General features: G+C 39.8%; 2 protein-coding genes across 2 annotated transcripts; both read right to left on the reverse strand.

Moving 5' to 3' along the window:
- Positions 1–665: 665 nt before the first annotated feature.
- LOC109989110 (uncharacterized) lies at positions 666–3,782 on the reverse strand. The gene is made up of 6 exons (XM_029278668.2): positions 3,686–3,782; positions 2,941–3,267; positions 2,607–2,757; positions 1,412–1,521; positions 1,302–1,340; positions 666–814 (listed from the first exon to the last, which is right to left on the reverse strand). The coding sequence occupies exons 2-6, from the start codon at positions 3,264–3,266 to the stop codon at positions 685–687; spliced, it is 756 nt and encodes a 251-aa protein (XP_029134501.2). The 5' UTR covers position 3,267; positions 3,686–3,782; the 3' UTR covers positions 666–684.
- Positions 3,783–5,464: 1,682 nt separating this feature from the next.
- med27 (mediator complex subunit 27) lies at positions 5,465–12,168 on the reverse strand. Its single transcript, XM_020640782.3, has 8 exons — positions 11,935–12,168; positions 11,165–11,309; positions 9,530–9,660; positions 8,399–8,492; positions 8,065–8,172; positions 7,939–7,980; positions 7,780–7,857; positions 5,465–5,707 (listed from the first exon to the last, which is right to left on the reverse strand). Exons 1-8 carry the CDS (start codon positions 12,135–12,137, stop codon positions 5,573–5,575), a joined length of 936 nt encoding a protein of 311 aa, XP_020496438.1. The 5' UTR covers positions 12,138–12,168; the 3' UTR covers positions 5,465–5,572.
- Between the last annotated feature and the right edge of the window lie 148 nt (positions 12,169–12,316).

Raw genomic sequence — 12,316 nt, forward strand, 5'->3', positions numbered from 1 at the left:
TTTTTCATAATTAAATGTCTGTTTTATTGTTAATTATATTCGTATCATTAACAATGCAATGAGCGTGTTTGCAGCGTCACAGGATTAAAGTTCAGAGAAACAAGCTGCAGGTTTTTTTGTTTTTTTGCCATTTGATGGCAAAAGAAACAACCTGCAATAGTTCTAACAAATACATTAAAGGAAAGTTCAATGTTGTGTTCCGTGGAAAGAGTCTGATGTTGTTTAAAGAGCTCAGTGTTTTATTTAAGAGTTTAGTGTTGTGCGGACAATTTGATATTTGTTTTTTGGTTTCTTGTAGAGTGAATAGTGTTGTCAGAACATTTTGATGATGTGCAAAGAGTCGTGGAAAGAGTGGGTGTTGATTTGAGAGTTTAACAGTTAAGTGTTGTGTGAAGAGCTTGTAAGTCACACAAAACACAGTAAACCTTCCTCACATTATTTCATAAAGGAGGAACATTCTGCTCCTTGTGTGATTTCAGTCAATGACCAAGGTTTATTGATTACTGAAAGTTTTGATTATTTGGTCTATTTCAATGGGAAACAAAAACATTTTGTGATTTCAAACTTCAAAATTAATGTATAACAAAGAAACCAAAACAGAGTCTCTGATCTGGCATCTTATTTCCATAGATAATCACTTCCATCAAAATAAAAGTCAAAATCTCTAAACTTAAGCTTTTACTTTCACAACATATAAAAATCAATGTGTTGTATAACCACTCCCAAAACTTTTAATATTGCAATTTTAGCACATCGACTTCTGAAACCAATGTAAACGGTTGAACAGCAGAATAAAGTCATTGACGATAGAAGGCTGTAAGAAAAACAGAAAAATTATAGTACAAACTGATGTTGTATTCAGAAAAAAGGTAACTCAATACAATTATTTTAAGAGAAACCAAATCATTAGTGTTCACCTGATGAATTACAGTAAATAATTACTCTTTTTTTGTTGTTGCTCTATTTCGGTCTCAACCAGCTCCTACGGGAAACATTTGCATCTTTAGCTGGTAAATGCTCCAATGGGATCCCAAGCTCCTCTGTTCCTGTGTGTGTGTGTGTGTGTGTGTGTGTGTGGAGCTGTTTCTTTACAGTTGTGCATCCACAATGCTGTTATGCAAAGTTAAATCACAGACTAGGACTTGAAATCAGTATGAAATTACAACTATACAATTAGAGGTCTGTAAGGCAAAGATGAGCTGCAGATTCATCTTAGATTTTGTCTTCCAAAGTTTAGACATTACCGTTGAATAAATGTAGATGCTGGTGCTTGTTGTTAAATAACCTTTCTATGTGCCCACCTCCTGCTTCGCTTCTGCTGCAGCAGCACGCCTCCACTCCTGTGAGAAATACTTCAGCATTAGAGTCTCATGACACAGTATCTGACTTTACTGATTTCAGACTGCCTCACCTGTTCAGTTTCTTTTCCTTCTTTTGTTCAGTGGCCATCTTGTGGCTGACCCCCTTGCTCTCTCTACTCTGCAGCAGCCAATCAGCACAGAGCTCAGCAGGAGGACAGAGCTGACATCATCAGCACACATGTCAAGGAAATATGAGGGTTGAAAGTGAAGCATCAGCAAATCATCTTTACATACTTAAATATTCTGTTTCTTTATAAATGCCCCCCCCCCCTAAAAAAAACTATTTTTTCTACAGGTTGTTTGAATGAGCATTTTGTTCACATATAACTACTGTATGTATTTTTGTCCTCAGCAGAACCCAATTAACTTCGAGCTCAAGCTGACTAAGAGCAGCAAGTTGTCCAACAGAAAACAACTTCATAAAAAAGAGGAAGCAGCACTTTTTAAATAGTCAATAAAATATTAATCAGGACATACACTTTAAATCTATACTATAGATTGCTGTCAGGTGAGTAGACATTTTAAACTTCCATATACCTGAAAGGGATGAGAATACAATTCAGGCAATATGAACTTTATTGCCAAACCTAGGCTGGGTCTATTCTGTGGTGTTGTAAATGTCATTTAGATAAGTCAATTCCATTGTATCTGTATGCTGGATTTGGTCTATTTGATGGCATAGTGCTATATGTTGGGTGGGCTTGATCTATGTTTATGGTTTTGTTTGTTGGGTTCAGCTGGTTCCCATTTTATAAGAATGCACCTGTACTTTGGGCTTAATATAGTTCACTGTGTGGTAGCTGTAGGTGTGCAATGTATATTTCATGGTTAGGCTCGGTGTATGTCATGATGTTATGCTGTACATTTGGGTGGTATATTTCATGGTGCAGAACATGTACATTGGGTTTAGACATTTGTGATATCATTCTTGTGTGTTGGGCTTTGTCTGTTACATTTTGTTGAACCAGTACATTTGGCTTTATACCTAGCTATAGTACCTGAGTGTTATATGTGTAGGCTGAGCTTGGTCTATTTAATGGTCTAGTAATGTGTGTGGTGCTTAGTATTTAAATGTCTTTACTGGTGGTATCCATTTCATGGTTTAGTCCCTTTGGCTTTAGCACCTATGTAATGGTGTATTATCGATGGGTTAGGCTTGAGCTATGTCATGATACAGCTGCGTATCGAGGTATCAATAAGTATAATTATTTTGTGTTGGGATGGGTCTATTCCTTGGTGTTATACCTGTACATTTGAGTCTTCAGCTGGAACTAATTCCCGGACCATCTCCAGGAAGGCCACTGTTTTTTCCAGCACTGTAACCATGTCAACACCACTGCCGTGGATTATGGGTAACATATTTTGTAGTGTCCTGCAGCCCTGGGTGATGCGTTTCCTGTCAGGGATGACATCATCCAATTATTGTATGTCAGAAGACACCTCTCATTGTATGTGAGAGGACACCTGGGCAGGAGCCATGCTTTTCACACAGCATCCTGTTCATGTGACTGCAGCGATGACCTCAGGTTTGAAACTGTAGTGTGACCAACTTCATAATAAAAGCCCAGAAGGACAGTACCTGCGTTGTCTCTCCAGTAAAACACAGCTGCTTCTGTTTTTCAGCTCCTGATGAGACTTCATCTTCATTTCACACACTCTCAGACCCTTATCCTTCTCTTCCTCATCATCATCCTCCCCATCCTCATCCCCTTCTTCCTTCTGCTCCTCCTCCTCCTCTTCATCATCATCTGGTGAAGTTGCAGTCAGCAGAGCGCTGGTGTCAATAGTGGACAGAATTTGATCTTCAACACTCAAAACAGCCTTAAAAGGTGACTCAGGACCAGGGCTCTGTACAGGTCCAGTTCTGGTCTCTTTAAAGGGGGTGAGATGTTTTTTGTGATCCATCCTATAAAACAAACAACTATGACAATCTAAACTACAACTAACTGCTAACAAACTGCTACAGTATAAACTATTCAAGACTGCAAACTAAAAAAATACCACACTATTCAAATTATTTGGCTGACCTACAGGTGGCACTAACTTGTGAAGAATTGCAGTAATGCACTTACAAAGCCGGCAGTGAGGGAGAGAACTGACAACAGGTAAATGTAAACGAATATTATTTAAAAAAAAAATTGCAGCCATTTCTTTGCAAATGAGCTCATGAGTTTTATCAAAACAGTGAAATCATACATTTTCCATGGTTTTCTAAAAACTGAGCCAGTTTTAATGTTCTGGAATAACTTGTTTTGTCTCAAAGTTTATGGTTAGTTGATTAAAAAATACCTCAGTATCTAAAATAATTAAGCTGCTGACAGTACCTCAGTTACTGATCCAAGCATGCAGGCCTCTGGTCCAACAGTTTTTCATACACCTGTGTGTCTGCTCGACCTGAATCACTCTCAAAGTCTGCTGCTTGTTTGCTCTCAGTGAACGAGCTTCACCAGGTGGAAACACTTCTTGATAACAACATAATGCTGTCATGACGAGGACATTTCTTTTGTTTCTTTTCCATATATTTAACAACAAAACACACAACTCCTCCATAAAAGTTCAAACCACAGAATTCATTTTATTGACATATTTTATTTAGGAGTTGATTTATTTTAAAAGCCAAAATACTTAAGAAGCTACAGATTGTTAAACATTTAGACATCAGACTCTTCTGGTTTCTGGTTGTGAGGGTCTCAGGTTAAAGGGTGAGCTGGAGCTCTCAGTTTATTAAATCTTAGGGTCTGAGAGTCTAAGGATAAAAAAAATCTGGAGGAATTTGAGAGTGTAAGAATCCTAGGATATGAGAACTTAATGGGAAAGATTAAGAACCTCAGGATATAAGTATCCCTCAAGTATCTGAGGGTCTAAGAATTTAAGTGTCTAACAATTGTAGTTGTTGATTTTTTTTTCAATCCTTATGGTCTTACATTTATAGCTTGTAATAATTATAGGTCTGAGAATTTAGATTTTAAAATGTAGGGGTCTAAGTGTATGAGGTTTTTATCTGAGGGTCTAACATCTTAGGGTTTTGCATCTGAAGGTGTGTTTGAAATATATTCAATTAAATAAATATGTGAGATATAAGAGTAGATTATTGCAGACAAGATCATTTTACATTTTTTATTTATTTAGACAAGCTCCTCATGTCAGGACCAGGTACAGGGTTCAGGATCCCCTCTGCTCTGATGACTTTCTACCAGAAAACTGACATTAAATATCAGACAGTAAATGTCTTTGGAGTCACATCATGAACCCGAGAGCTGTGACGATTCAAACATTTTCCTTAAGATCTGCAACCGAAATGTCAGCGTGTCCTTCAATATCCTTTTCTATTAAATATCAGTCTGCTCTCAGTGTATAGAGACCCTGTTTCATATGTTCTATATATCATTGGAGACATAAGAACTGCATGTGACTAACTTATTGCATTCTTTTAAATGTCATCTGGAAATGTTTGTGTGTGTTTGTAGAATTGTTTCAGCACAAAGTTTTTAAAATGTTTATATCAATGTTTTGATATGTAACATGATGGACTTGATACACTATGGTGCAAGTATGAAATCAATAAAATACCTACACTACAGTTCAATCACATATGAGCAGGTCTTCTGTCTGATCATTGATCGAGGATAATCACAGTAGTAATGATAGTAGTAATAATAATAATGAAATATTAAAGATTTTTTTTAATTTTCCAACTGTGGAAAAGAACATGTCTGTTTCCCTCTGAGGGAAGGTGCAGATCAATAATTGATGAAGGTTAATGGTTATTGTGGAAGGGTCTCTAAGCTGCAGGATACTGGCAGTGGCTTCATTATAAAATATGACCCCATCTTAACTGACCAGGTGATAATTCAATATTTAATGAATAAAAGATCTGTTTTTTCTGGTTTATTTAAAGTTCAGCTGCCATGCCATTCCAAAATATTTATTTTTATTCATATTTTATGAAGTCCTCAATCAAGTTATTTTTCTACATCACATACAATTTTGCATCATTTGTTTAAATGACAATTGGTTTTGTATTTCTCCACGTGTTTCAAACAAAGTTTAGTCATATTGGGTGGTTTTGGAACGGACAAAGAAAACACTCAAAGAAACAGCTGTAAGAAAATTAAATCAAAATTTAATAGAACTTCTTTACAAAAATACAAACAAAAAAACAAACACGTTAGGTACATAAAGAGACAAACTAGAAGTGTTTTTTTCCCCCCCTACATGCGACAGGTGTCATGAAACGCTTCCAGAGTCCTAAAATCCCTCCATGTTGGAGGAAGTCCATCCGCCAGAAAACGACCACATCGCTGACAGGGAGACTGGAAGAGTTTAATGTAGCTTCGCAACCAGGTCTACAGAGAGACAGAGAGAGAGACAGACAGGTAGAGAGACAGACAGGAAGACTTTAATACGGTCTATCCAGGTCTACAGGGAAACAGGCGGGGAAGATTTAATGTAGCTCTGCAACCAGGTCTATAAAGAGATGATTATAGTGATACGGCAATGAAGAGTTTAAAATGGCTCTGAAACCAGTTCTACAGAGAGACAGAAAGGTGGAAAGATAGACAGCAAGACTTTAATATGGCTCTGCAACAAGCCATACAGGTAGGCAGACATGTAGATAGAGAGACAGACCGATAGAGCTAATAGCAGCTCTGCAACTAAGTCTGAAGAAAACTGTGTACAAGAGAGAAGGCCCTGATTACACCTTGCATAAACATCCATCCTAACCGGATAAAAAGTGGATAGCACTTAAGTACGGCATTTACACTTTGCATTAACGTTAAATTAATGCATGGCCTTGAACTCCAGAATTTGGATCTCATTTACCTGCCTCCCATGCAAACTAAGTGCCTGTCCGTTTGTAAAAGACTAAATGAGTGGTAGTTTACACCCAGCGGGAGGCAGCATTGTTCTCCCAGTTAAGACGCTGGTCCTTAAAGGCTTTATATGCGATTTTTTGATCCAGCAGATGTCGCCCTTGAGCACCAGCATGAAACCAAAACAACTCGCGTTGCATTGTTGTGTTAGCATGCTAATGCTAGCGATCTTTATTATGCTCGTATCTTCACACACCATGTAACCTAGAAACACTTACGTGACATTCAATTAAGCAGTGAGTACAGTATGGTATTCTTCTTTTCTCTAGTCCCTCAATTAAGCAACTTTTATACGCGAGGGAATGAGCCGGCTGGCTGAGCCGGCTGGCTGTCCCGGCGATGTAAACAAATTGAAGATAGGACTCGGAAAACTCGGAAAGCATCATAGACAGTGGGACTTGGGTGCTACACCCATTGTAGACAGTCATGACTCACAGAGTTCAGTGTTTCACCTAGGTTTAGAGCGCTGGGTGGGTGGGGGGGTGTCGGACAGCGCCACAGATACTTAAAGGAATAATAGTGTTCATGTGTTTCTTTTAATGACAGCAGTCAATATAACAACTGAACAATTATTTGAACTTGTAACGCTCCGTCCAGCTTAGTTTTTGTTCCTACAACTCCCGTTTCTGAGCGCACCTGAATGCATCTCTCACTGTCTGAGCACCCCTGAATGCAGCATGCTAACAACGCATCCCCTGAGTAACGGCAGAGAGAGAGACATGCCCAGAAAAGTCTGAAGTCAACTAACTAAGCCGACTACTGTATTTTGTGATGCTTCTTACGGACTTTTTATTATTGTGTGAGAGTGCGTCAGACACAACCACACACACCCAGGCCTCCGCTGGTGAGAGTGTGCTCACCTGTGTGCGCGTAAGTGTCTGTGTGTGTGTGTGTATGTGTGTGCATCGGGGCGAAACTCCGCCATGCACGACACAGAGAGCAGAGGAGAATTGTAAACGCGTGACCATGTAGAGACAGAAATGACATGCCGTCGTGTAAATAAGATAAATAACACAAGGCTATTTAGTTTGTTTAATAAAAGTACAAGGTAAAGACCTGTTCGATAGGAAAGGTATCCTTATGACTTTTGTTGTGATCTGGTGCTATATAGAAAAAAAAATGAACTTGACTATCAAGGGGGGTGGGGGTTGCGGGCTGCCCCCCCCTAATATAATGGTAGGGGAAACACTGGAGTTATTTTCAGAGGATATACTTGATTTCTATTACATTTAAGTGTGAAAAATCGCATTTTAAGCCTTTAATGCTGCCCCGGATGCATGAGCATCTCCACTACCACACCAATCTGGATAAATACGTGTCAGATCTCCTCCGTACAGTCTGTGGTCTGAGCTATCGGATCTCAATCCATCAGCTTCCCCATGATGCGCGGAGGTGCATTCCGAGCTTGCATTAACTCTATCCACTTGTTATCAGATCACCCAGGATGGATGTTAATGCAAGGTGTGAACAGGGCCAGAAAGACAGGGAGGAAGAGACACAGCCAGACGAAGGACAGCTGACACAACTATCGACCAGTGTCTCACCATAAAGGATCGGACCACAACGTCCGGCATCTGGGGCAACTGGTAGTGCAGTAGGGCGGTGGTGGCATGGTCTGTTACCTAGCAACATTACAACCAATCAGATCACAGCTCACTCAGCTTAGGTATGCAGTAGTTAAGGTGAGGACAGGTAAGTCTTACCTTCTGAAACACCTGGTATTGAGACTTAGTCCAGATGTCAAGCTGAGGGGAACAGACAGACAGATTACAATGGAGACTAACACACAGGTATCACAAGTTACCTGTCAGGTGAGGCAGAGGTCTCACCTTTCCATCCTCATTGTAAACATTCTCGTTGTATCCTCGAACAACCGTTCTGTCAATGAAAAGTGAGCGCATCACAACGATCGCCTTTAACACCTTCCCAAGGGTCACCTGAGAGGGAAGCAGATGAGACAGACATACATTTGCTACCTGGTCTAAAGTATGAATACATGTAATATGCTTTGTCCACATTTATTGCCTAGACTGCAGGAGATACCTTGCTCTTTGTCCACAAATACTTGTTACCTGTCAGAGCAGACCTGCCTCCTCGTCTATGCATACAGGTATTCTGGTCTGAACACACCTGCCCGTTTTATTTAAATGCATGTTTTATTACCAGCAGTACAGCAGATGTTCCGTTTGGTCTGAACAGCTCGATGGTCATATCTGGAAACATCCTACCGATCCGAGATATTACATCATCCACGTACCTGTACACAGAGGAATACAGTGATACGGGACGTTACATCATAGGTCACACATTAATCAAGACCTGTAATTCACTTATTTGGTTCTCAAATGAAAAAACTAATCAAATACTGCCCTTAAGTTCAGTCCCTGTTCATTTTCACTCTGAATGTTTACAATGTGCTTTCATAAAGACTGATAGGTAGCTTATCAAAGAGAAGAACCTAATTGTGGACAATTAAAACATGACATAGTATAGGATGGTGAGCAGTAGTTAATTAGCACAATGATCATTTTTGCTCAAATAAATTATTAGCATTACAAGCATGTTAATCACTATCAATATCACCAGCATGATGAGAATTATTAGCCTAACACGAACTATTAGCATTGTCAGCTTAGTAGAATCATTAGACTGTAAATCAACAACATGTTGTGAAAAATGAGCGATAGGTAGAAATAGAAGTATTTCTGTGTCTAAATGGAAATGATGAAGTGATAGTACCAAACTTCTCTTGAGGTCGCCCAGCTTTTCATACCTTCCCTTTGACTTTATAAGAATATCATAGGTCTGTCATACCATGCAATGATTGTTTTGTTTGAATTTTAGGCACAAAGAAAACACAGAGTTGGGTCCACTTTAAACTAGACTGGGACACCTTTTCAGGTGGCCTCAGGCTGGTTATTGGTTGTGGAGAAAATACAGATTCTATGTGTACTACAGCAGTATTATAATTATCTATAAAGTGTGGATTACTGCAGAGAATTAGTAGTGTGTCTGTAGTCTATGAATTGCAGCATTGTGATAATTACAAGCATTATGATTTATGTCATTATTACAATAATTACTATTTAAAAAATATGCATTATCTCAGTAGCATAGGACACATTATGCGATTATTATGACGTGTGCCGCTGCACTCTTGGCCAGGTCACCCTTGTGATAGAGATCTTGATCTCAATGGGTTAATTACATGGTTGAATAAAGGTTAAATAAAAAAATAAAAAAGCAGTATTAAAGCAGTATGCGTGACAGCAGTATTAGAGTTGCAGTACTTACTGAGGAGGTAGTACTAGAGTACTGGGTTGGACTTTGGGTCGTCTCTTGGCTGAAGCACCCATCTGATTGGCCGATCGTTTGAGCGACTGTTGATTCAACAAACTGGAGGCTAAACCAGCATGGTACTGCAACTACACAGAGAAATACAAAAAAGAAACATATCACAATCATCATCCTGTACTGCGTGTGTGAGGTTACAGAGGTTTTCCTGGCTGTGGATCAGCTGTGTGTGTCAGGTGTGACAGAAACCCTAACAGCAGAGAAGGGGGTCCTGATGGAGGGTGGTTATCATGGTAACAGAGATCAATAAGATTCACACAATGTGAAGTCATTTGTTAAAGGTCCAGCGGAGAGAGGGTCGCAGCTGGTTAATCAGCTCAAGATCCCTTCAGATCAAAGAGATGAGTTGAGTCTTGTATTGACACAGAGGAGCCTCTTCAAGTCTCTGAACTCGATTGGATGAACACGGATTTTTCTAAAATATATTTCCTCATTTAATATTTCAATGAAGGTGCGCTGTCTCACATGAGAGTCCTATATCACCCATTGTTGTCTAACTAGGATGAGATCTGGAGTTTGCAAAGTCCACAGAGTATGAATCATTTTTTTTATATATACCACAAGCATAACCCTTCATGTCTTAAGTACAGGGTCACTTTCATCGTTGAAACACAGCTCCCATCAGGAGAGAACGGTGTTGTCTCAGGATAAAGATGATCACTGAGATCGAGTTTTTGTTGATATTCAACGACACTTATCACCAAACTCCCCACAGAGTCCCCTCACATTGTACCACTGCAGGGGTCAACTATAACTTCAATTGGTCACTAACCGCATTCCTTAAAACAAAAAATGTTCTTCACAGAGGGAAATTTCCACGTCTGTTGACAGCAAATAGTGAACCAGGCAGTGTCAGCACAGCAGACCTTTTCAAACAGTGGCCCTTTTTCATTTTTCTATGTAGCCCAAGAGGCTGCCTACACATCAGGCAAATGTGTCTACAGCAGTATAAATATTGCTGAGTGTTTCCTACATAGTATATTTGGCAACCCATTTTAGCATTTGTTTCAGTAATTACTGCACACTGTCGGCTCGCTGTGCCCCTTTCGACTCTTGTGTACTTGTCAGACACACACTGTGCTGAGAGCCACTCTTAAAACATCCCTCTTCTATAACTCTGATTGTTGTGTGACCTCTCCTGTTCAATGTTAACTTATACTGCTGTTCCTAAGTGTAGCCGTTTGTAGTTGATGTCATTCTGTAACACGAAAAAGTTGTTTTTGATTCGCAAAACAACACGTTTTCTCCTCAGGCATCACATAATGTAAAAAACAGACGGCAAGTGTATTTGTATTGTTTTGGCCTGTATGCACCCGCCTCCCAAATAGGTCTGCTGTTAAAGTTGTTTATAGTTTATATAGTTATTTTCTTATTTAATAAGAACTGAAATCTCTCTCTCCACTTATGTGAACAAGAGACAAGGTTCAGCTTGACAAAGAAAACTTCAGTGTAGTATCTGTATCAGTAAACCACTAGCAAACTTTGTTAAGAGTAAGTGAGTTCACACAAACCGTAGCCTGTAAGCCTTTTAGCTTGTTAGCCTGTCAGCTTGACAGAATGTAAGCTCATGTTTACCTTGTTGGACCACTTGTAGGCCTGCAGCAGCTGTGAGTAGAGAGGAGTTTTGTCCTGAACTGGATCCAGACTGAGAAGGCCGCTGTTATGGAGAGGATGGGACTCCGAGGGGCGACCAACCAGACCACTGAGCCGCTCCAACTCACTGAGAGAAAGACAGATGGAGGAAGAAAAGCAGGTAGGTGGAGAGAGAAACAAGTTCAGAGCAATAGATGATAATGTGCACAGAGACAGATAGAGGGGACTGAGGCAGGCCGACAGGGATCGATAGAGGCAAAGATGTTTGTAAAGAGCCAAGTGAAGTACAAACCTGAATCTTAAGTACTGAAAAATAACAGGAAAAGTAACAGGAGCTGTTTCAAATTCTGCTTTCCACTTCTTAATATTGAAGTGATTGTGCTCAATTAAAGGAAAACCAATAACATTACACAGATTAATGTTATGTTAGGCTTTACGTTTGGGTTTTTGCTTTTATCATTCTGGTGTCAGACTGTCCCACTAAACTACTAATGTTTCAGTCACATTTCATTTATCTGTAACCATACAGTGATACATTAAAGTACAGTGACACAAAGCTTAGTGTTGTGATCACCACAGATCCACCAGGATGTGCACACAGCTTTAAATCTTTCTCATAACAACACATGTTTTCTGAGTTTTTTTTTTTAGACTCTGTGTTATTTAGTGTTAAAAATAAATATGAACACAGTCTGCTGGGATACGAGCCTTCACACAGCCTGATGAGAACCATCAGCTGACGGGAGACTCACTTCAGGTCTCTGTTCACTGCCTGCAGGTTGTCCTGGAACTCAGCTATAAACTTCTTCTCTCGACCCTCCAGGGTCTCCCGGTTCTTCATGCCATCCTTCAGGGACTCGAACACACGGCTCACGCTGGAGCGGAGCGCCTGGATGCCGCTGATGGCATGGGAGAAAGCATCCAAATTCACTCCGACGTTCACCCCGTCCGCCATCTTCCCTGTTGTCTCAGCAATGAAGCCGGGCCCGCTGGCGCGCGGATATGACGTCACAATATTTACAGTCTGTCAGTTAAAACCATAGACTGTAAATATTAAAACCTCACGTGACTAGTTTTCATCTCGATATAGATATGAACTGAAATCAATATTGATGCAACTGCATGACCTGCAAA

This window comes from Labrus bergylta, chromosome 2, assembly GCF_963930695.1.
Source record: "Labrus bergylta chromosome 2, fLabBer1.1, whole genome shotgun sequence".
Lineage (NCBI taxonomy): Eukaryota > Metazoa > Chordata > Actinopteri > Labriformes > Labridae > Labrus > Labrus bergylta.

Bases quoted from the DNA above. Each gene is read 5' to 3' on its own strand.
- LOC109989110 (XM_029278668.2), bottom strand. From the start codon at position 3,266: ATGGATCACAAAAAACATCTCACCCCCTTTAAAGAGACCAGAACTGGA. The intron at 1,341-1,411 runs GTGAGGCAGTCT...TATTTCTCACAG, and splicing joins AAGGAAAAGAAACTGAACAG to GAGTGGAGGCGTGCTGCTGC. The intron at 815-1,301 runs GTGGGCACATAG...TTTTTCTTACAG, and splicing joins CAGCAGAAGCGAAGCAGGAG to CCTTCTATCGTCAATGACTT.
- med27 (XM_020640782.3), bottom strand. From the start codon at position 12,137: ATGGCGGACGGGGTGAACGTCGGAGTGAATTTGGATGCTTTCTCCCAT. The intron at 11,310-11,934 runs GTGAGTCTCCCG...TCTTTCTCTCAG, and splicing joins GCAGTGAACAGAGACCTGAA to TGAGTTGGAGCGGCTCAGTG. The intron at 9,661-11,164 runs GTAAACATGAGC...TTCTCTGTGTAG, and splicing joins CCTACAAGTGGTCCAACAAG to TTGCAGTACCATGCTGGTTT.